At 53.5% G+C, this 21,564-nt stretch overlaps 1 protein-coding gene across 2 annotated transcripts in view; it reads left to right on the plus strand.

The window, feature by feature from the left end:
• Positions 1–418: 418 nt before the first annotated feature.
• The window catches only part of RFX1 (regulatory factor X1), a 46,725-nt gene continuing 25,579 nt past the window's right edge, over positions 419–21,564 (plus strand). For both annotated transcript variants that reach the window (XM_030935393.1, XM_010361591.2), the window contains exons 1-2: positions 419–638; positions 13,205–13,576. In XM_030935393.1, the coding sequence (XP_030791253.1) occupies positions 13,258–13,576 (319 nt within the window). In that variant the 5' untranslated portion in view covers positions 419–638; positions 13,205–13,257. The remainder of the gene's footprint in view (positions 639–13,204; positions 13,577–21,564) is intronic.

Raw genomic sequence — 21,564 nt, forward strand, 5'->3', positions numbered from 1 at the left:
TAAAGTGTACGCAGGACCGAACTACAACTCCCAATCGGCCTTGCGTGCCAAGCATGCGCACGACTTCCAGCCAGAGAGCGCGGCAAACCTTTGGTAGATTGACGTCCTTTTAGTCGAACCAGGAGGCCGATTTTACAGCGGCAAACCAATCCCGTCCTCATAAGTCCCACCCCTTTATTCTTAGCCAGCCGCTTCCCTGCGGGAGTGACGGGCCCGGCTGCCTTTGAGGGTTCAGTTTCTTTTGATAGACATTCATACCGATGAATCAGATCGCTGGGAAGCCGAGAGGGTGTTGAAAAGCATGCATTGGGACCAATAGTTTATCTGCAAGGCCTGGCGCCGTCCAATCAGTTATCCTGGCGCCGCCAATCACCCAGGGCCCCGCCCCCGGCGCGTGACGTAAGTAGGGTGGGTAGCAACAGTTGCCCCGGTGAGGGAAACGGAGGCGCCATAGCCACGGTAGTCGTGGCGACCAAGCAACCCGGCAACGCGAGTCAACAACAACAACCGCCCGGCCGACCCCCACCCCCACCCCCCCGGCCTGGCCCGGGGACCCCAGCACGTCCAGTCCCCTTCCCAACATCGACTCCGAGACCTCCGAAAAGCCTTTCCGCAGAGAGCAGTGGGGAGAAGCGGAGGTAACCGGGGCGGCCCCGGGGTGGCTGGCCGGGCCGAGGCGGGCGGCGGGGCCGGGGCGGTGGATGTCTCTGTAATCACAGTCCGGGGGGAAGGGGCGGGCGGTCAAAATGGCGGCGGCGACTGTCTGGACCGTGGGGGAGGGGGCCGGGGCCCGGCTGGAACGACACCACCCGCCCCCGTCTCCGCGGCCCGGCCCCCGCGAGGGGCGGGCGCTCGCAGGCCGGCGGCGAGTGGAGGTCGGCTGGCCGGGGCGGGGGGCTTTTATATGTTGGGAGGCGCGAAGGGGCGGGCCCGGGGAGGCTGGGCCAATGGGAGCGAGGGAGGGACGAGGCGGGGCCAAGGTGGGTGGGCGGGACCAGGAGGGAAAGTATGGGCGGAGCCCACTGGGTCTCCCCAACCTCCACCTCCGGAACCAGGTGGGGCAACCACCACCCGGGCCTCCTTCGAGATCCCTAAGCGATTGCCTTCTTCCTTAAGAGCCTTGCAGTTGTCCCCAGGACTCAGAGCTTGGACAAGTGCCTGTCCATCTGAGGCCTCGGTTTTCCATCCTGTAAAATGGGGAGAATCATTGACATCGCCCTTTTTCTGAAGTACGGGGACTCCTCATTCCTTCCGGGAATTTCACTTACGGCTTATCTTTGAACCTTTTCCTCCTATCTACTGTTTCTGAATTTGGTTTCATAAAATAACTGTCAGCTAGTCCTGATTTCAACACTGCAGCCCACTCCTAAACCTGCCACCTTCTCTCTGGGAGGAGTTTCATGGAGGAGCTAGGAATCGATTTGGCTTTAGCGTGGAAGATTTGGTTTGCAGAAATCAAAGTTCATGGCAGGGAGGAGTGATCATGAGGGACTGCTTTAGAGGAACAGAAACCTGAGTGCTTTTCTCTAGGCTGATGTTTGAGACCTGATGTTTCCTGGTTTGGGATGGCAGGGGTTTGTTCCTGGAGATGGGACGTTTCTGGGTCCTGCCCACTGAGGTCTCCCCTACTGGGAATGGAGGAGCAAATGGCGCCTGAGGAAATTTCTTAGATTTTTTTAAAGCCGCTTCTCTTGGCCAGACACATGTTTTTGTGTCAAATGAGTGTCAACCGAGTCACATGTCACTGACAAGGTCCCAGCCTCTAGGGCCACGTGGGCAGAAGCGGTCAGAGGGAAGGGGAAGCTATCCATATTTGTGAGAGGAGAATCTTTGCCACTGCTTTTTAGGGTGACAATATCCTGCCAGCTCGGGGAAAAAATTTTTTTTTTAAGTAGCCAGCCAGGCCAAGTCTCCTTGGCTGATTCTCCGTCTTGCTTTTGAGCAAACTGCAGCCGTTTCCTTTTAAATTAGTCAATAAATTCCAAGGAAAAGGATCATTTCAGGCTTTTCCCCAAGAGTTTGAGATTAGTCTGGTGGGGGTTGGCGGGTCCTCACTTCTCCAGGTACTTTTTCTAGGCCAGGTCCTTTTTAGAGGAGGCAGGGACTCTGAAAATTAGGACAGGTGGAGATTAATTTTCAGTAAAACAAACAAGCAAACAAGAAAGCTAGAAATGCCAAGTTGCTAGAAAGACCATCAGCACTTTTTTTTTTTTTTGGAGACAGAGTCTCGCTCTGTTGCCAGGCTGGAGTGCAGTGGCTTGATCTCGGCTCACTGCAGCCTCCGCCTCCCGGGTTCAAGCGATTCTCCTGCCTCAGCCTCCTGAGTAGCTGGGACTATAGGCGAGCGCCATCATGCCCGGCTAATTTTTGTATTTTTAGTAGAGACGGGGATTCACCATGTTGGTCAGGATGGTCTTTATCTCTTGACCTCATGATCCGCCCGCCTCAGCCTCCCAAAGTGCTGGGATTACAGGCGTGAGCCACCACGCCCGACTAGCACTTCTTAGAAAGGCTAACTGAGCAGGCTGGGCGTAGTGGCTCACGCCTGTAATCCCAGCACTTTGGGAGGCTGAGATGGGTGGATCACCTGAGGTCAGGAGTTTGAGACCAGCCTGGCCAGCAAGGTTAAACCCTATCTCTACAAAAAATTAGCCAGGCGTGGTGGCACATGACTAATCCCAGCTACTCGGGAGGCTGAGGCACGAGAATTGCTTGAGCCTGGGAGGCGGAGGTTGCAGTGAGCCGAGATCACGGGCCACTGCACTCCAGCCTGGGCAACAGAGAGTGAGACTCTTGTCTCAAAAAGAAAAAGAAAAAGCTAACTGAGCAGAAAGTGATGTTACCAATTATGTGGTCTTGTTGACTGCCTCAGTCACTAGTTACATTTACAGGTGAAGGGCCTGAGGAGTCATTTGACTAGGAAGAGAGCACTAGGTTGGTTTGAAGCAGACTTGAAACAGCTTTTCTAGCTGTGTGCTCTTAGGTGTGTTACTTAAGTTCTCTGGGCCTCAGTTTCCCCTCCTTTCATCTAGGGGCAGTAATCCTTGGTAATCCTTTCAATCTCATGTTTCTGTGCTATGGATCCCAGAAAATAATACCTGTGGAACCTCAACTACATAGGAATTGCTGCAACTAACTAAATACAAAGTAATTGCTAACATAGTTATGTTAATGTTAGCCTCTGCTGTTATGGTGATTGTCGTTTCCTGTTCAACCCTCGGAAATACACAGTTGGCTTTTATTTGTATCATTTTGAATCCAGTGAGAGCCCTCGTGGCTTTAAAGGTTGACTCGCTTCTCGCTTGCTGGACTGCGTGGGTCCATGACAGGGAGCCAGGAAGTTGGCTACCAGGGATCCAGTTTGTAGTGAAAAAGTCACTCCCCTTGCTGCTCAATAGCCGTTCTCCGGCTTTAGGAGAGTCACTAGAAAGAAAAATCGGCCGGGCGCGGTGGCTCAAGCCTGTAATCCCAGCACTTTGGGAGGCAGAGACAGGCGGATCACGAGGTCAGGAGATCGAGACCATCCTGGCTAACACGGTGAAACCCCGTCTCTACTAAAAACTACAAAAAACTAGCCGGGCGAGGTGGCGGCGCCTGTAGTCCCAGCTACCCGGGAGGCTGAGACAGGAGAATGGCGTGAACCCGGAAGGTGGAGCTTGCAGTGAGCTGAGATCCGGCCACAGCATTCCAGCCTGGGTGACAGAGCGAGACTCCATCTCAAAAAAAAAAAAAAAAAAGGAAAAAAAAAAAGAAAAATCCTGGCCAGGTACAGTGTCTCAATTTGGGTGCTCACTCCCCTAGTACTTTGGGACGCCAAAGCGGGTGGATCACTTGAGGTAAAGAGTTCGAGACCAGCCTCGCCAACATGATGAAACCCTATCTCTACTAAAAATACAAAAAGTAGCCGGGCATGGTAGCACATGACTGTAGTCCCAGCTACTTAGGAGGCTGAGGCAGGAGAATCCCTTGAACCGCGGAGATGGAAGTTGCAGTGAGCCAAGACTGTGCCACTGCACTCGAGCCTGGGTGATAGAACAAGACTCTGTCTCAAAACAAACAAAATGATACTTGGGCCCAGGCCTAGACTCAGTCCCAAGCCTTCCAGGAGGCAGCTGGGTGAGTGGGAATGTGGACATTGTGGGAAAGGTGGGGAGCTGGAAATGGTGTCTCTGGAGCTGAGGTCCTCACCCTTCTCCTCTGTCATGTACCTGAGCATCTCAGGAAAGGGGATGGTCAGGCTGCCCCTCCCAGAGATGCTGCCGTCGATAGCAGCTGCACAGGACGTGGTCTTCCTAGGCTAGAGAGACTCCCACGTGCTCCCCAGGCCTGTTCTGGACCAGAAGGCATTGCCTGGCTCTGTAGCACAAGCCGGCTTCTGGCAGGAGGAAGTAATTTTCTCACAAGGTCTCAGCAGTCGGTAGACTGGAACCTGCCTTTGCTGCTCACTAGCAGTGTGTTCGGGTGCATCGTTTATGCTACCGGGACAGTAAGAGTCGAAACTCCCACTATGTGCCTGTCAGTTTTCTTTTCTTTTCTTTTTTTTTTTTTTTTTTGAGACAGAGTCCTACTCTGTCGCCCAGGATGGAGTGCAGTGGCATGATCTCAGCTCACCACAACCTCCACCTCCCGGGTTCAAGCAATTCTCCTGCCTCAGCCCCCCAAGTAGCTGGGAATACAGATGCCCGCCACCATGCCCAGCTAATTTTTGTTTCGTTTGGTATGGTTTTTTTGAGACGGAGTTTCTCTCTTGTTGCCCAGGCTGGAGTGCAATGGCGTGATTGCATTGCAACCTCCGCCTCCCAGGTTCAAGAGATTCTCCTGCCTCAGCCTCCCAAGTAGCTGGGATTACAGGTGCCTGCCACCATGCTCGGCTAATTTTTGTATTTTTAGTACAGACAGGGTTTCACCATGTTGGCCAGGCTTGTCTTGAACTCCTGACCTCAGGTGATCCACCTGCTTTGGCCTCCCAAAGTGCTGGAACTACAGGTGTGAACCACCGCAGCAGCCTCATTTCTGTATTTTTAGTAGAGACAGGGTTTCACCATGTTGGCCAGGCTGGACTTGAATTCTGACTTCAGGTGATCTGCCCTCCTCGGCCTCCCAAAATGTTGGGATTACAGGTGTGAGCCACTGCTCCCGGCCTTGTCTGTCAGTTTTCTAGGAGCTGAGACAGAGTGAGGGGCAAAGCCCACCAGGTCTCTGCTATTGGGGAACTTACCTTTCCAGTCATGGAGGGAGGAGGAACTAGGAGGAAGAAAATAAATCCAGTCAGACGCAGTGGCTCATGCCTGTAATCCCAGCACTTTGGGAGGCTGAGACACGAGGATCACTTAAGCTCAGGAGTTTGAGACCAGCCTGGGCAACATAGCTAGACCCCATTTCTTAAAAAGATTAAAAAATTAGCCAAGTGTCATGGCACAGGCCTGTGGTCCCATATACTCTGGAGGCTGAGGCCAGAGGATCACTTGTGCCCAGGAATTCAAGGTTACAGTGAGCTGTGATTGTGCCACTGCACTCCAGCCTGGGCAACAGAGCAAGACCCTGTCTCTAAAAAACAAAAAAGAAAGAAAGAAAATAAACTCAACAGGGAAACACAGTGTCAGTAAGCAAATAAAATAGTACTATGTGCTTTAGACCCAAGGAAATGCGTGTGAGCTGAGACCTGAATAAGGAGGAGAAGCCAGCCATGAAGGTGGGGTGGGGACAGCATGCCAGGTGGGAGGAAGAGGTGGGGCCGAGGCCGTGAGGCAGGAATGGATCTGCAGCATTCTTTTTTTTTTTTTTTTTTTTTTTTTTGCAGAGAGGCTCACTGTAACCTCTGCCTCCTGGGTTCAAGCAATTCTTCTACCTCGGCCTCCTGATTTTTAAAAATTTTTTGTCGAGATGGAGTCTCGGCTATGCTGCTAAGACTGGTCTCAAACTTCTGGGCTCAAGCAGTCTTCCTGCCCTGGGCTCTCCAAGTGCTGAGATGACAGGCGTGAGTCACCATGCCTGTCCAGGATATATTTTAAAGAGACAAGATCTTGTTCTGTTGCCCAGACTGAAGTGTGGTAGTGTGATCATAGCTCACTGAAGCCTGGAACTCCTGGGCTCAAATGATTCTCCCACCCCAGCCTCCTGAACAGCGGGGACTTCAGGTGAGGGGTACTATGCCTAACTGATTTTTGCAGTTTTTTACAGAGATAAGGCATCACTTCATTGCTTAGGCTGGTCTTGAACTCCTGGGCTCAAGTGATCCTCCAATCTTGGCCTCCCAAAGTGGTGGGATTATAGATGTGAGCACTGTGCCCAGTCATTAGGAGATGTGTGTGTGTGTGTGTGTGTGTGTATTTGTATGCATGCAGTGGCACAATCTCATCTCACTGCAACCTCTGCCCCACCAGACGCAAGCAATCCTCCTACCTAAGCGTCCTGAGTAGCTGGGATTACAGCCACATACCACCATGCCCAGCTAATTTTTGTATTTTTAGTAGACACGGGGTTTCCCCATGTTGGCTAGACTGGCTTCAAACTCCTGACCTCAAATGATCCGCCCACCTCGGCCTTCCAAAGTGCTGGGATCACAGGCATGAGCCACCACACCCGGCCTCTAGGATATATTTTGGAGGAGTAATTGACAAATCTTCTAAATGAATTGAATATAAAGGATGAGAGAAACACACGTCATCCATTTAATTTTACCATTCTTCTGCAAATTCATTATTGAAGCCATTCTACAGATGAAGAGAGTGAGTTTTCTCTCTATGTCTTTGGGAGGGCCTTGCTGAAGATGTAAACCATTTGATTAGAGAATCTGGCATCCAAAACAGGGGTCAGACCAGGTGCGGTGGCTCATGCCTGTAATCCCAGCACTGTGGGAGGCCAAGGTGGGAGGATCACCTGAGGTCAGGAGTTCGAGACCAGCCTGGCCAACATGGTGAACCCCCATCTGTACTAAAAATACAAAAGCTAGCCAGGTGTGGTGGCGGGCACCTGTAATCCCAGCTCCTCAGGAGGCTGAGGCAGGAGAATCGCTTGAACCCGGGAGGCAGAGGTTGCAGTAAGCAGAGACTGTGCCATTGCACTCCAGCCTGGGCAACAAGAGCGAAACTTCACCTCAAAAAAAAAAAAAAAAAAAAAAAAAACCCAACACAGGGGTCAACAAACTATGGCTTGCTGCCTGTTTTTGTTTGGTTGGTGAGTGAATAATTATTTTTATATTTTTAAATTATTGGAAATATCAAAACTGGAATTATATTTCATGATATGTGAAAATTACATGAAGTTAAAATCTCAGTGTCTAGAAATAAAGTTGTATTCGCACACAGCCTGCTCATTTGTTTACCTATTGTTCATGGCCACTTTCACATTACAGTGGCAGAGTTGAACAACTGCTGCAGAAACTAGCCACAAAACTGAAAATGTTTACTGCTTGGCCCTTTACAGAACTTTGCCAAGCCCTCATTTAAAGTAATAGATTTAAACAGTCTCCATAAACAGCTGCTGGCTTTGAAGATAGGTGCAGCCACTAGTGCTTTTCTTGGCAGATTCATTGCCAAAGAACCGTTTGTTCAGTAATGCCCTCGTTTTATGTGCCAGGCTCCATAAAGAAAGGGTTCTCATGCTCAAATATATGGACAATACCTCATGCTATGTATGTGATTTATTTCTCTCTAGGGAACAAACCTGCATAATTGCTTAATATAGTCTCCTTAAAAGGTAGAAAAGGGCTCTTTGGTCAAATAATTGTAGGAAGAAGATTGACAATCACAGTGCTGAGAAGGCCTCCAATGGAGAAATTGGTTTGGTTGTTCCTTGATCTCCCACCTCCTCCTTTTGAGCTCAGCCTTTTAGAAATTAATAATCACCTCCTCTTCTTGCCCCTGAGTGGAAGGGATGAGGCCCATGGGCTTTGTGTCCCTAGGAGGAGAAAGAGCCAGTAAGTGAGGAGCTTTTAAAGCCCTTTCTTTGTGGGAGGGGCCACAAGGGGCCAGCTCTCTTAGGGCTGAGAAAGCCAAGGCCAGCATTTCTCAGAGTGCTGTCGGGACTGGCTGCCTCAGAATCATCTAAGGGACTAGCTGAAACAGACTCTGGGGCCATTTCAGACTCACTGGGCAGCAGAGCCCAGGAATCTGCATGATGTTGCCGACGAAAGCTTAGGTTGAATTTCCTCTTGGTGTCCCCTCCCAAGAGCTTGAAGATCCTGTCTCCTTCCTCCTTCCTCCTCTATCCCAACCTGGGTTGGATATTTGTTGAATGAATAACACCTGCCACTTAATCAGTGTTTATTGGGTGCTGAGCTGATCTCATTGGATCTTTTTTTTTTTTTTTTTTTCTTGAGACAGAGTCTTGCTCTGTCACCCAGTCACCCAGGCTGGATTGCAGTGGTGTGATCTCTGTTCACTGCACCCTCTGCCTCCCGGGTTCAAGTGATTCTCCTGCCTCAGCCTCCCGAATAGCTGGGACTACAGGCACAAGTCACCATACCTGGCCAATTTTTGTATTTTTAGTAGAGATGGGTTTTTGCCATGTTGGCCAGGCTGGTCTCAAACTCCTGACCTCAGGTGATCCACATGCCTCGGCCTCCCAAAGTGCTGGGATTATAGGTGTGAGCCACCGCACCCGGCCTGATCTCATTGGATCTTTGTAGCAATTTGATGAATTGCTTGTTTTCGTTATCCCCAGGTGACAGGCAAACTGAGGCCCAGAAGAAGGTTGGTAATATGTTCATGAGTTAAGACACAGCGCCAGGGTTCATGTGGGTGAGAGTCTGACACCAGGCAGATGAAGGGTCGTCGGCTACAGTGACTTAAGTACGCAAGCTGGGCCAGATTTGGACCCGATGGTGTGAGGAACCTCCTCCCCTCTAACTCTGGCAGAAGGAGTTTGGGGAGGGCAGGGACTGGAGGAAGATGGTCTTCACCCTGTTCAAGGCAGGCAGTAGACTTTTCTCTCTCACGGCGGGCAAGTTTCCCTGCTGCCGGAGTCCCTGGGCCTCGGAGCACTAAGGCTGGCCACCTGCTAGGTGGGAAGGCCCCAAACGGCTTCTCATCCTGCCTGCCTCCACTCCTCCTACCAGAGTGACCTCACCTGGCAGGGAGGGTGGCCCCAGGGCCCTGTCAGCTCAGTTCCCGCCACCCAGGAGGGTCCTGGGGTCCCTTCCCAGCCTGCCGCAACCCCAGAGGGCACACCCAAGAGGCAAGTGTAAGATCCTGTTTCCTTCATCCTCAGCAGCCCAAAGCTCTGGACGCTGGAAGGGAGGCAGGGCCAGGAGGTATTTTCATCTTTCCTGGAACTGTGTTAAAGGGCCCTGGGCAGTGAAGAGAGCCAGAGCCATTTCCTGCGTGCTTATAGCATGCCAGATGCCTGGCTACGTGCTGCCTACAGGATCAGGTTGAACTCCTCAGAGGCCCCGCCTTTTAGGGCCAGCCGTCCTCCCATTTCACAGATGGAGCCGTAGAGGCTCCCCTCCAAAGTCACACAGCTAGGAGGAAGCCAAGTTCAAATCATGGCACATCCATCCCTGTCCAGGGCTTATTTCTCACCTGCCTTGCCCCACTGCTAACTCAGACACCTCTTGAGTTTGGCATCCAAGGGCAGAACCTGGAACCCAGGGGGAGGGAGGCACAGGGAGGCGTGAAGGATGGGGACCACTGCACTGCCCGGCCTCCTGTGGGCTGCTCGGGCTGACTTCCCCCTTGCCAGTTCTGCTGCCCTTAACTGCGGCCTGTGGCAGGGGGTGTAACCTCTGCAGGTGACGCTTGGGTCTCCCTGTTACAAGAACTGGCAAGATGCCATGTACTGACTTTAAGAAGCAAATGAAGATTGGGCGCAGTGGCTCATGCCTGTAATCCCAGCACTTTGGGAGGCCGAGGCGGGTGGATTACTTGAGGTCAGGAGTTCGAGACCTGCCCAGCCAACATGGTGAAACCCTGTCTCCACTAAAAACACAAAAATTTGCTGGGTGTGGTGGCAGGTGCCTGTAGTCCCAGCTACTCGGGAGGCTGAGGCAGGAGAATCACTTGAACCCGTGGGGGCAGAGGTTGCAGTGAGCCGAGATCACACCACTGTACTCCAGCCTGGATGACAGTGATACTCTGTCTCAAAAAAAAAAAAAAAGCAAGTGAGCCCTGTGCCTGGCATCCTGAGTGGGGATGGAGGCTGACATATGTATCTGGGGGTCAGAGAGACCTGCGTTCAATCCCCCCATCACCAGTTGCTCAAGGCTTTCAGCAGCCTACCCCTCAGCCTCGCTCAACTCGTCTGTAAAATGGGCATGATGGTGCCTCCCTCACACGGCTGCTGGGAGGAGGTGACCTCAGTAGAGGGTTCTGGGGGCTCCTGGTCAACCAACAACAGTTGTTGTTTTTTATTTCCTCCTTCCTTTGAGGATCACCCTGCGGCTGGAGGGCCACCTGGGAACATCGTGGCACACAGGTGCTGAGTGTTAGTGCAGAAGAGGCTCTGGTCCAGTTGCCAGCCAGGATGCAGTGCTGCCCGGTGTCACAGCCAGCTGCAGGCAGGGCTCTCAGACGCAAATACCTTCTGGGGCCAGGCAGGAGCCACAAAAGCATGGAGCTGCAGCCTTTCCTCTTAACCACTCATGCCTCTGTCCCACTGTCTCTCAAATGCTTCGGACCTGGGGATAGGGCTCATAAGTACAAGGGTCCCCAAACCATCTGCCATCCCCTGCTGCAGCAGGGCTGAGCGGGAGGGAGGCCATGCCCAGCCCAGCACCTAGGAGAGGGACACGCCCTTTAGCAGCCAGGCCCGCCCTGTTCTTTCCTTTTGTTTTGTTTTGCTCTGAGACAGGGTGTTGCTCTGTCACTGAGGCTGGAGTGCAGTGGGGCAATCTCACAATCTCAGCTCGCTGCAACTTCCACATCCCGGGTTCAAGCGATTCTCCCACCTCAGCCTCCTGAGTAGCTGGGATTACAGGCGCGCACCACCACTCCCATTTAATTTTTTTTTTTTTTTGAGACAGAGTGTCACTCTGTTGCCCAGGCTGGAGTGCAGTGACAAGATCTCGGCTCATTGCAACCTCCGCCTCCCAGTTTCAAGCGATTCTCCTGCCTCAGCCTCCTAAGTAGCTGGGATTACAGGCACGTGCCACCATGCCCAGCTGATTTTTGTATTTTTAGTAGAGACGGGGTTTCACCATGTTGACCAGGCTGGTCTTGAACGCCTGACTTCAGGTGATCCAGCCGCCCTGGCCTCCCAAAGTGTTGGGATTACAGGCGTGAGCCACCGAGCTCGGCCAAGTCCGGCCCTGTTCTGAGGTCAGCCACAGCTGCCAGGTTCTCAGCGCAGCCTGGGCCTGCTCCCAGCCCCGTCGCCCCAGCCACAGAAGGGTACTGTACCACTGATGAGCTTACATCTGGTGTCAAGACCCATAACTGCCCCCGGGCAGAGGGCCCAAAAAGCCCCTGTGGCCTCATGCAGCTCACGGGAGCTTTTTGGACTCAAAACGCCTTCCCACTGGGAATGCTGATCAGAATCCCAAGTCCAGATGGCAGGCACGCAGGGAACTGGCACGGGTCCCCAGGAGACAGCTTTCCCCATGACTTTGCTTCCTGGCAATAAACTGATGAGTCAGGAGTGCAAAACACCAGAGTTCAAACGCAGCCCTGCCACTTCCCCGCTGTGTGGCCTGGGGCAAACACCTTAACCTCTCTGAGCCTCAGCTCCCTATCTGGCAGACAGAACCCAAATCCAGACATGGTTGTTGGAAAGTTTAAAATGAAATAGGCCGGGCGTGGTGGCTCACACCTAGAATCCCAGCACTTTTTGGGAGGCTAAGGCAGGAGAATCGCTTGAGCCCAGGAGTTCAAGACCAGCCTGGGCATGATAATGAGACTCCTGTCTCTAAAAAAATAATTATATGTATATATATATTTCTCATATATGTATATATAAATATATATACATATACAATATAAATATACATATATACACATATATGCATATTTCAATATATGCATACTATATACACACATATATGTATATTTATATATGTATATGTATATTTCAACATATAAATATATATACACACACACACACACACACACATACACACATATATATATTTAGACAGAGTCTTGCTGTGTTGCCCAGGCTGGAATGCAGTGGTGCAATCTTGGCTCATTGCAACCTCTGCCTCCCAGGTTCAAGTGATTCTCCTGCCTCAGCCTCTGGAGTAGCTGACACTACAGACATGCACCACTACGCCTGGCTAAATTTTGTATTTTTAGTAGAGATGTGGTTTCACCATGTTGGCCAGGCTGGTCTCAAACTCCTGACCTCAAGCGATCTGCTTGCCTCAGCCTCCCAAAGTGCTGGAATTACAGGTGTGAGCCACTGTGCCTGGCCTAATATATATTTTATTTTATTTATTTATTTATTTATTGAGACAGAGTCTCACTCTGCTGCCCAGGCTGGAATGCAGTGGCGTGATCTTGGCTCACTGCAAGCTCTGCCTCCTGGGTTCATGCCATTCTCCTGCCTCAGCCTCCCGAGTAGCTGGGACTACAGGCGCCTGCCACCATGCCTGGCTAATTTTTTGTATTTTTAGTAGAGATGGGGTTTCACCATGTTAGCCAGGATGGTCTCGATCTCCTGACCTGGTGATCCGCCCGCCTCGGCCTCCCAAAGTGCTGGGATTACAGGCAAGAGCCACTGCGCCCGGCCTAATGTATATTTTTAAAAGATGAACTAACATAGGGAAAGTGCCCAGCCCCATGCCTGGCCTGCAGGAGCCCTCAGGAAGTGCCCACTTGGGGTCCTCAGCTAAGGAGATGGAGGCAAGGCAGGGGGCAGCCCCTGGCATTTGAGACTGAACCAGTGAGAACCGTACCATTTTTCTCTGGACGAGGGCACAGAGCAACCACACGGGCCCAAGTTCCCCCGCAGTGTGGGGAAATGCGATCCTACATGGATGTGGGGGTCTCTGGGTACCAGGGACTGGGAAGGCAGGAGTCCTGGCTTGGGGTGAGTGGGGGTGCGGAGTGGGGTTCCAGCCCTGGTCTACAGCTGGTCCCCCTGCAGTGACGGGTTGGATATTTCTGGCCACCAGCCTGGGGATTTAATTAAGTTAGTGATGAACCCAAGCACATCTCCAGGGAGCCCAGAGCTGTCCCTGCTTTCTCTGCCTGTGGATTAATTCCTGTTTTTCCTTCTTTTGTTTTGTTTTGTTTTTCTCTCCCCTCTCCCCGTCTTTCTTCCCAAGGAATAAAAAAAAAAAAAAAAGCCTTATTTATTATCATTTTCCCCACCGTTGGCATGGCAACACAGGCGTATACTGAGCTACAGGCAGCCCCGCCACCATCCCAGCCGCCACAGGCCCCGCCACAAGCCCAGCCTCAGCCACCACCGCCACCACCCCCAGCGGCACCCCAGCCCCCACAGCCGCCCACCGCTGCTGCCACCCCTCAGCCTCAATATGTCACCGAGCTGCAGAGCCCCCAGCCCCAGGCACAGCCACCGGGCAGCCAAAAGCAGTACGTGACGGAGCTCCCGGCTGTACCCGCACCCTCACAGCCGACTGGTGCACCCACCCCGTCGCCTGCACCCCAGCAGTACATCGTGGTCACTGTCTCTGGTAAGTGCTGCGCGCTCGTGTGTCCCGAAAACTCCTCTCAGAGTTGTTCAGGTAGCCTAGCCTCCAGGTGTGAAGGCACAGGGCTGTCATGCTCCCCAAGGTTTCTGGATGGGACTTGGGGCATCACTAGGGCAGGGGTGCTCAAGCCATACAAGGAGGCCTCTGTCCCCCCAGACTCCTTCCCAGCAGAGCAGATCTTAGAGCTTCTGTTTTGGGTTTTATTTTGTTTTTTGAGACAGTCTCATTCTGTTGCCCAGGCTGGAGTGCAGCCTCCCAAGTAGCTGAGACACAGGTGCCCGCCACCATGCCTGGATAATTTTTTAAATTATTTGTAGTGATGGGGTCTCCCCATGTCGCTCAGGCAGGTCTGAAACTCCTGGCTTCAAATGATCCTCCCACCTCAGTCTCCCGAGTTGCTGGGACTACAGGTGTGCAGCTGTGCCCAGCTATTGTTTTTTGTTTTTTGTTTTTTGTATTTTTTGTAGAGATGAGGTCTTGCCATATTGCCTAGGCTGGTCTCAAACTCCTGGACTCAAGCGATCCTCCTGCCACAGCCTCCCAAAATGCTGGGAATACAGGCATGAGCCACCATGCTCAGCCTCTTAGAGCTGTTCTGACCTCTCTTTGCAAGTAAGATGTCCCTGGAAGAAGGGTTTGGGCAGTGGCATCAAAATTTGCACGCACCTGTGGGAGACAGAGGGTGCGGTCCAGGCCTGGCCTGTCTACACACCAGTCTTTTGATCTCCCTGCTCTGGTTTCCTCGTTTGTGATGGAATCATCATAGCTCCTCGCTCTCAGGGGACACATGCGAGGGTCTAATAGCCAGGGTGGCCTCGAGTGGGCACTTCAGGGAGGTCAGCTGTGGGGGGCCTGTACATGTCACCTCCCCTTCCTAGAGGAGCCACACTGTTGTTTTGGGCAGGATCCAGGCACTGGCCCTTTTCTTTGTTTTTGCTTTTCTTTCTCATGACATAGGCTAAGGCACACAGGACCTGCGTTGAGAGCAGGCCATCTTAGACAGACCTGTTGCCCTCTGAGCATTTCCCACAGTAAACGTAGTGATGATGTTTTGGCTGGTTTAGGGTCTGCCTGAGGGCTGGGTCTCTGTCTCGACTGACTCAGTGCTCTGATGGGAATGGCAGCACAGCCTGAGCATTGGGCTAGATTTGTGTGTTTTTTTGGTTTAGAGATGGGGTCTTGCTATACTGTCCAGACTGACCTCGAACTCTTGGGCTCAAGCGATTCTCTTGCCTCAGCCTCGTGAGTAGCTGGGACTACAGGCCCCTGCCACTGTGCCCAGCTAATGTGTTTTTAATGTGCTCTGTGGAGGATGGAGGCCTCAGTGGGAGCCTGGATCACAGCTGGCTCTGGTCCTTCTCAGAATGGGACTGGAAGGGGTGAGACCATCAGGGCATCCTGAGGGGCTATGGAAGGGGTGGGTGAAGATGTGATTGGGGACCATAAGGTCATAAAGAGTCATCAAAATATGTAGCAGTTCGCCAAGTGCAGTGGCGCACGTCTGTAATCCCAGCACTTTGGGAGGCTGAGATGGGCGGATCACTTGAGGTCAGGAGTTCGAGACCAGCCTGGCCAACATGATGAAACCCCGGCTCTACTAAAATATAAAAATTAGCTGGGTGTGGTGGCGCGAGCCTGTAATCCCAGCTACTCAGGAGGCTGAGGCAGGAAAAATCACTTGAACCCAGGAGGCAGAGGTTGCAGTGAGCTGAGATCGCGCCACTGCCCTCCAGCCTGGGTGACAGAGCAAGAATCCTTCTCAAAAAAAAAAAAAAAATAACGAAAAGTGTAGCAATTGGCCCCGTCGTGGAACAGAGCAGATGGGGCTGGGACCCTGGGCAGTGTCCCAGAGGCTTCTGGCAGTGTCTACATGGGGGGTCCAGGGTCTCTGGGAGAGGTTTGGGATGGGGACATGCAGGGACTCACGGCAGTGATTCTTTTTTTTTTTTTTTTTTTTTTTTTGAGGCGGAGTCTCGCTCTGTCGCCGGGGCTGGAGTGCAGTGGCCGGATCTCAGCTCACTGCAAGCTCCGCCTCCCGGGTTTACGCCATTCTCCTGCCTCAGCCTCCCGAGTAGCTGGGACTACAGGCGCCCGCCACCTCGCCCGGCTAGTTTTTTTTTGTATTTTTAGTAGAGACGGGGTTTCACCGTGTTAGCCAGGATGGTCTCGATCTCCTGACCTCGTGATCCGCCCGTCTCGGCCTCCCAAAGTGCTGGGATTACAGGCTTGAGCCACCGCGCCCGGCCAGTGATTCTTTACTGTATGGACGGAGTGATGTCCCCATGAGCGCCACACTTAGTGCCCTCCTGCCTGTGTAGACACAGCCCTGCCCTGGCTGAGGTCGGGCTGCAGACTGGTGAGCCTCTGGTGTGTTCTCAGCACTGCTCAGAAATCTTGCAACATTTCTTTTTTTTTTTTTGAGACGGAGTCTCGCTCTGTCGCCCAGGCTGGAGTGCAGTGGCCCAATCTCAGCTCACTGCAAGCTCCGCCTCCCAGGTTCACGCCATTCTCCTGCCTCAGCCTCCCGAGTAGCTGGGACTACAGGCGCCCGCCACCTCGCCCGGCTAGTTTTTTGTATTTTTTAGTAGAGACGGGGTTTCACAGTGTAGACCAGGATGGTCTCGATCTCCTGACCTCGTGATCCTCCCGTCTCGGCCTCCCAAAGTGCTGGGATTACAGGCTTGAGCCACCGCGCCCGGCCTGCAACATTTCTTTAACAGTGAACTTCATTCTCCAAGAAACCCATTCTCCCTCTACCCCGCCTTCACCTCCATCACCTCTGTCTCATACTATGCTCCTGGTTCCTGACCCTGCAGGCAACCTTACTGGGGACAGAGTACCATCAGGCAACCACAGGGACCCCTTCTCCCGCCCAACTCCTTGGGTGCATCTGCACCCACCACCTCTGCCTTCTCCTTGGATTAAGCAGCATCGCCCATATCCAGGATACACTTCTGCCATTGCTCCTTCTAGTCCCTTCCGCATGACTTAATCCCCCTCTTGCAGATCTTCCCATCCACCCATCAAGGTGGAAGAGCACCCATTTTGTTTATTTTTTATGTATTTATTTTTTGAGACAGGGTCTTGCTCTGTCACCCAGGCTGGAGTGCAATGGTGCAATCATGGCTCACTGTAACCTCCAACTCCTGGGCTCAGTGATACTCTCACCTTAGCCTCCCAAGTAGCTGGGACTATAGGCATGTGCCACCACGCCCAGCTAATCTTTTTTTTGAAAGAAAGTCTCGTTCTGTCACCCAGGCTGGAGTACAGTGGCGCAATCTCAGCTCACTGCAAGCTCTGCCTCCCGGGTTCATGCCATTCTCCTGCCTCAGCCTCCCAAGTAGCTGGGACTACAGGCGCCCGCCACCATGCCCAGCTAATTTTTTGTATTTTTAGCAGAGACAGGGTTTCACTGTGTTAGCCAGGATGGTCTCGATCTCCTGACCTCGTGATCCGCCTGCCTTGGCCTCCTAAAGTGCTGGGATTACAGACGTGAGCCACCACGCCTAGCCTAATCTTTTAATTTTTTTGTAGCGACAGTCTCACTATGTTGCCCAGGCTGGTCTTGAACTCCTGGCTTCAAACAATCCTCCCACTTCAGCCTCCCAAAGTGCCGGAATTACAAGTGTGAGCCACCGCGCCCAGCCAAGCCCCCATTTTATCCAGGAACCTCCAGCTCCTGGACCTCCTGCAGCTGGCCCCCTTTTTCCCAAAGATCCCCTCCTGTGAGGCCTCCAGGAGCCCTCTGCCCTGGTCTCCGCCCATCCCCCTGCAGCCCCTCCGTGGTCCCCTCTGCTGCTTCTCCTCATCTCCCTGACCTTGTCGGCAAAGGAGGGGGAGCCCCAGACTCAGGCCTGGGAACCTCTCTTATCTCCTGTAGTTCTCCTTTCACAATGGCCTCATCCTGTGTCCCAGCTCTCAATGCCCACACCGAGGTCTCCAGCCTGGGCTGCAACCCGGAACCCCAGGACCCCACATCCAGCCACTCTTGACTCATCCACTTGGTGTTGAACTCGCTGCAGGACAGTGCAGCCAAATTGAATTCTGCATTTTCCCCTCTTCATATCTTTTCTCCTTCAAGACTTTCTCATCCTCCCAGGCCCACTGTCAGTCTTATTTCTGTCCTCCTCCTCCTTGAGTAAGACCTCTTGGCTCTACCTCCTAAACTCTTCCAGAACCTACCCGCCTCTTCCACTTCTACGACCCCAATCCTGGTCCAGCTTCTGCCCTCACAGTCTGACCCCTCCCAGCAGCCAGAGGGAGTTGGTTCACAACTGCCCATTAGGTCCCGTCACATCCTAGCTCAACCCTGATGGCTCCAAGCCAGGTGGTTCCATGGGCCCTCTTTGAGAAACCCCAGGCTAGGCTTTCTCACTCTAGGAGAGCAGGCTCCTCCCCCTGATACCTGACAAAAAAGAGCTTTAAAAGCTACACACACACACACACACTCTCTCTCTCTCTATATATATATGTGTGTGTGTGTGTGTGTGTGTGTGTGTGTATATATATAAATATATATAAGCTGGGCATGGTGGCAGGCACCGTAATCCCAGCTACTTGGGAGGTCGAGGCAGGAGAACCGCTTGAACCTGGGAGGTGGAGGTTGCAGTGAGCCAAGATTGTGCCACTGCACTCCAGCCTGGGCAACAAGAGTGAAACTCCGTCTCAAAAATAAAAAAAGTTCCACATACCCTGTGCCCCTACTAGCAAATGCCAAGCCCCTTCCTGCCAGCCTTGCAGCCTTGCCTACTTCCACCTATCCCCTCACATACCTGGTCCAGCCCCTCTGGCCTTCCTACAGCTCCACAAATCCGCCAGGCTCAGTCCTGCCTCCTGACTTTTGCACTCTCGGTACCCTCTGCCAGGAGCACTCCCTGCCCCAGACCCTCTGGGAGCTTGCCTCTTGTCTCCCTCAGGTCTCTGCTCAGACACCACCCTTCTGACTCCCACACCTCCCTGCTCCTGCCCCCACTGCTCACTCTCTGTCTTCTTGTTTGTTTGTTTTTGAGACAGTCTCACTCTGTCACCCAGGCTGGATGCAGTGGTGCAATCTCGGTTCACTGCAACCTCCGCCTCCCGGGTTCAAGCGATTCTTCTGCCTCAGCCTCCTGAGTAGCTGGGATTACAGGGGACACCACCACGCCAGGCTAATTTTTGTATTTTTTGGTAGAGATGGCATTTTGCCATGTTGGCCAGGCTGGTCTCGAACTCCCTACCTCAAGTAATCTGCCTGCCTTGGCCTCCCAAAGTGCTGGGATTATAGGCATGAACCACTGCGGCCCGCTGGTCTTCTTAACACTTATCACCACTTGAAGTTATGATAATGGGAGGGTGGGGGTGCCCACCTGCAGGCAGGGCTTTGTCAGTGCTCAGTCTCTGTGGAATGACTAAGGAGCACCAGCCTGACCCAGAACAGCCTAGAGGAGCACCTAGCACAGCCATCATGTCCTGTCAGCTCCTGCATGGCTGACTGTTTGCAAGAGGCCTTGCATGTCACCAGTGGATGACTCCGCTTGGACCCCAGGGTGTCCGATGGGTCCTGATCCACGCCCTAGGTGTGGGTCTTACCTGCTTCAGGGTCCAGGCTCCCTAGAGCCAGGGTCTGGAGTGGGCACACAGCACCGGGCTCCACCACTCCCCAAGTCCTTCCACTCTTGGCCTTGGCTTCTCCAGCTCTTCCCACACTCCCCCAGGGAGGCCCTGGTGCTTCAAAGTCAAGACCAAGTCGGCTGGGTGTGGTGGCTCAAGCCTGTAATCCCAGCACTTTGGGAGGCCGAGACGGGTGGATCACGAGGTCAGGAGATCAAGACCATCCTGGCTAACATGGTGAAACCCCATCTCTACTAAAAATACAAAAAACTAGCCGGGCGTGGTGGCGGGCACCTGTAGCCCCAGCTACTCGGAGGCTGAGGCGGGAGAATGTCGTGAACCCGGGAGGCGGAGCTTGCAGTGAGCCGAGATCGCGCCACTGCACTCCAGCCTGGGCGACAGAGCGAGACTCCGTCTCAAAAAAAAAAAATAAAATAAAAAAAATTAAAAAAAAAAAAAGACCAAGTCCCCGCACTTTGGGAAGCTGAGGCAGGCAGATCACCTGAGGTCAGGAGTTCAAGACCAGCCTGGCCAACATGGTGAAACCCTGTCTCTAATAAAAATACAAAAATTAGCCGGGTGTGTTGGCGTGTGCCTGTAGTACCAGCTACTGGGGAGGCTGAGGCAGGAGAATCGCTTGAACCCGGGAGGTGGAGGTTGCAGCGAGCCGAGATCGCGCCATTGTACAAAGAGCAAGAAGTCAAGAGCAAGGCATGGTCTTTGGGTCAGACAGAGCCAGGCAGGACTCTAAGTAGCTGTGGGGCACGGGGAGGTGACCTGTCTCCCCCATCTTGGTAGTGCTCCCAGGAGGGTACTCTGTACCCAGGAGGGCAGGCTGCAGCAACCCTGCTGTCCCCAGAATTCTCTGGGGCTCACTTGGTCAGGCGGTGGCTTAGTCGCCTTTCACAGTGGTCCCAGGGAATTTCATTTCCCTGCCATCCACATTCTGGCAGTTGCCAGCCTGTCCCCAGAAGGGTCACTGGGCAGTGCTTCCTGGATTTGTTCTGAGGAAGAGGAGGTTGGCTTGTGCCCTGCCAGCTGTCCCCTCCCCCACCCCTTGCAGTCATTCCCCAGCCTTCCTCCCTGACCCTCTGCCAGGTTAGCGTACCTCCTCATCTAAGGGTGGCCGGGGCCGCGTGAGCGCCGGGGAAGCGGGAGTAACTGACACCGGTGAAGGCTGTCATAAGGCACCTGGGACTTCTCCCAAGCCAGGAGCAATCGGAGCTGACCAGAGACCCAGGGAGTCGGCAGGGAAGAGGAAGGGAGGGGCCTGGACCCAGACTTGGAGCCTGGGGCTGGACGCCAGCCGACACCAACACCAGACACAGCTCACCCAGCCCCAGTCCACGCCTGCCCTGCCTAAAGGTGACTTTGGAGGTGGTAGGAAGGAAGATCAAGTTTCCCTTGTCAGGAACAATACTAGATCCATAAATCCCTGTTCTCAGAGGCCATCAGACTCTCCCAGAACCCAAGGCGGAAGGAGCGTGCTGTGGGCTCTGGCAGCCACTCCCGGGAAGGTGAAAACGAGCTGGCCTACAGAGAACGGGGCTGCCCTGAAGGAGGGGCCGAGTCCAGCCCTTCTTCCCCGCTTCTCTCTCACTTGGGGTTTGGGGGGTCCAAGAAGAGTTGTGTCCAGACAGGGAAGTGGAGGGTGTTTGTCAGCATTCTCAAGCACAGATGGGGAAACTGAGGTTGGAGCAGACACAGGACAGAGGACACTGGGGGCAGCAGGGGCCCCTCCAGGAGCCCCTGGGGCAGGAGGCAGAGAATCAGGTGGCCTCATTTGTCCGTGGGGAAGGGGGCCAGGCCCCCACGGTGGATGCCAGGAGCCCAGCCTCTCGGGCCTCCCCTGGGCTCCCCCAAGTAGCTCATTTAAGGTTTGAGTAGGTCTAGATGGGGAAGTGCGGGGCTCGGGGAGGACGGGTGCCCACTTGTCAGAGTCATTCCACTGCTCAGAGACGTTGATGTGTCAGATTCAGGGACAGGAAATCGGCCGCCGTTTCCTGAGACAGTGGGAGCCTCCCTGGCCTCCTGCACATGCCCAGTGTGGCGATCTCCGGCAGATAGATGCAGACGCTCACTCGCAGACTCAGTGCCACCCCCCACTTCCCCTCCTGGCTTCCCTTCCCTGAAACACAGAGAGGGCCAAACCCAGCAGTGGAGGGGCCTGCCCCGGCCGTAGGCAGACAGGGACAGCTGCACAGGAAGCCCTCATCCGCACAAGTCGCTCAGGCTCACCTGTTCAGCCTCATGGCGCATCCCCTGGTGCCCTCCTGGGTTGGCAGGCACGGGGTCCCAGCCTTGAGGGCTACCCCAGAGGCAGGAGACAGGCAAGGCTGCTTCCTGGAGATAGCCACCTGGTCCCAGCAGGTCCCCAGGCC

This window comes from Rhinopithecus roxellana, chromosome 8 (genome assembly GCF_007565055.1).
Source record: "Rhinopithecus roxellana isolate Shanxi Qingling chromosome 8, ASM756505v1, whole genome shotgun sequence".
Classification (NCBI taxonomy): domain Eukaryota; kingdom Metazoa; phylum Chordata; class Mammalia; order Primates; family Cercopithecidae; genus Rhinopithecus; species Rhinopithecus roxellana.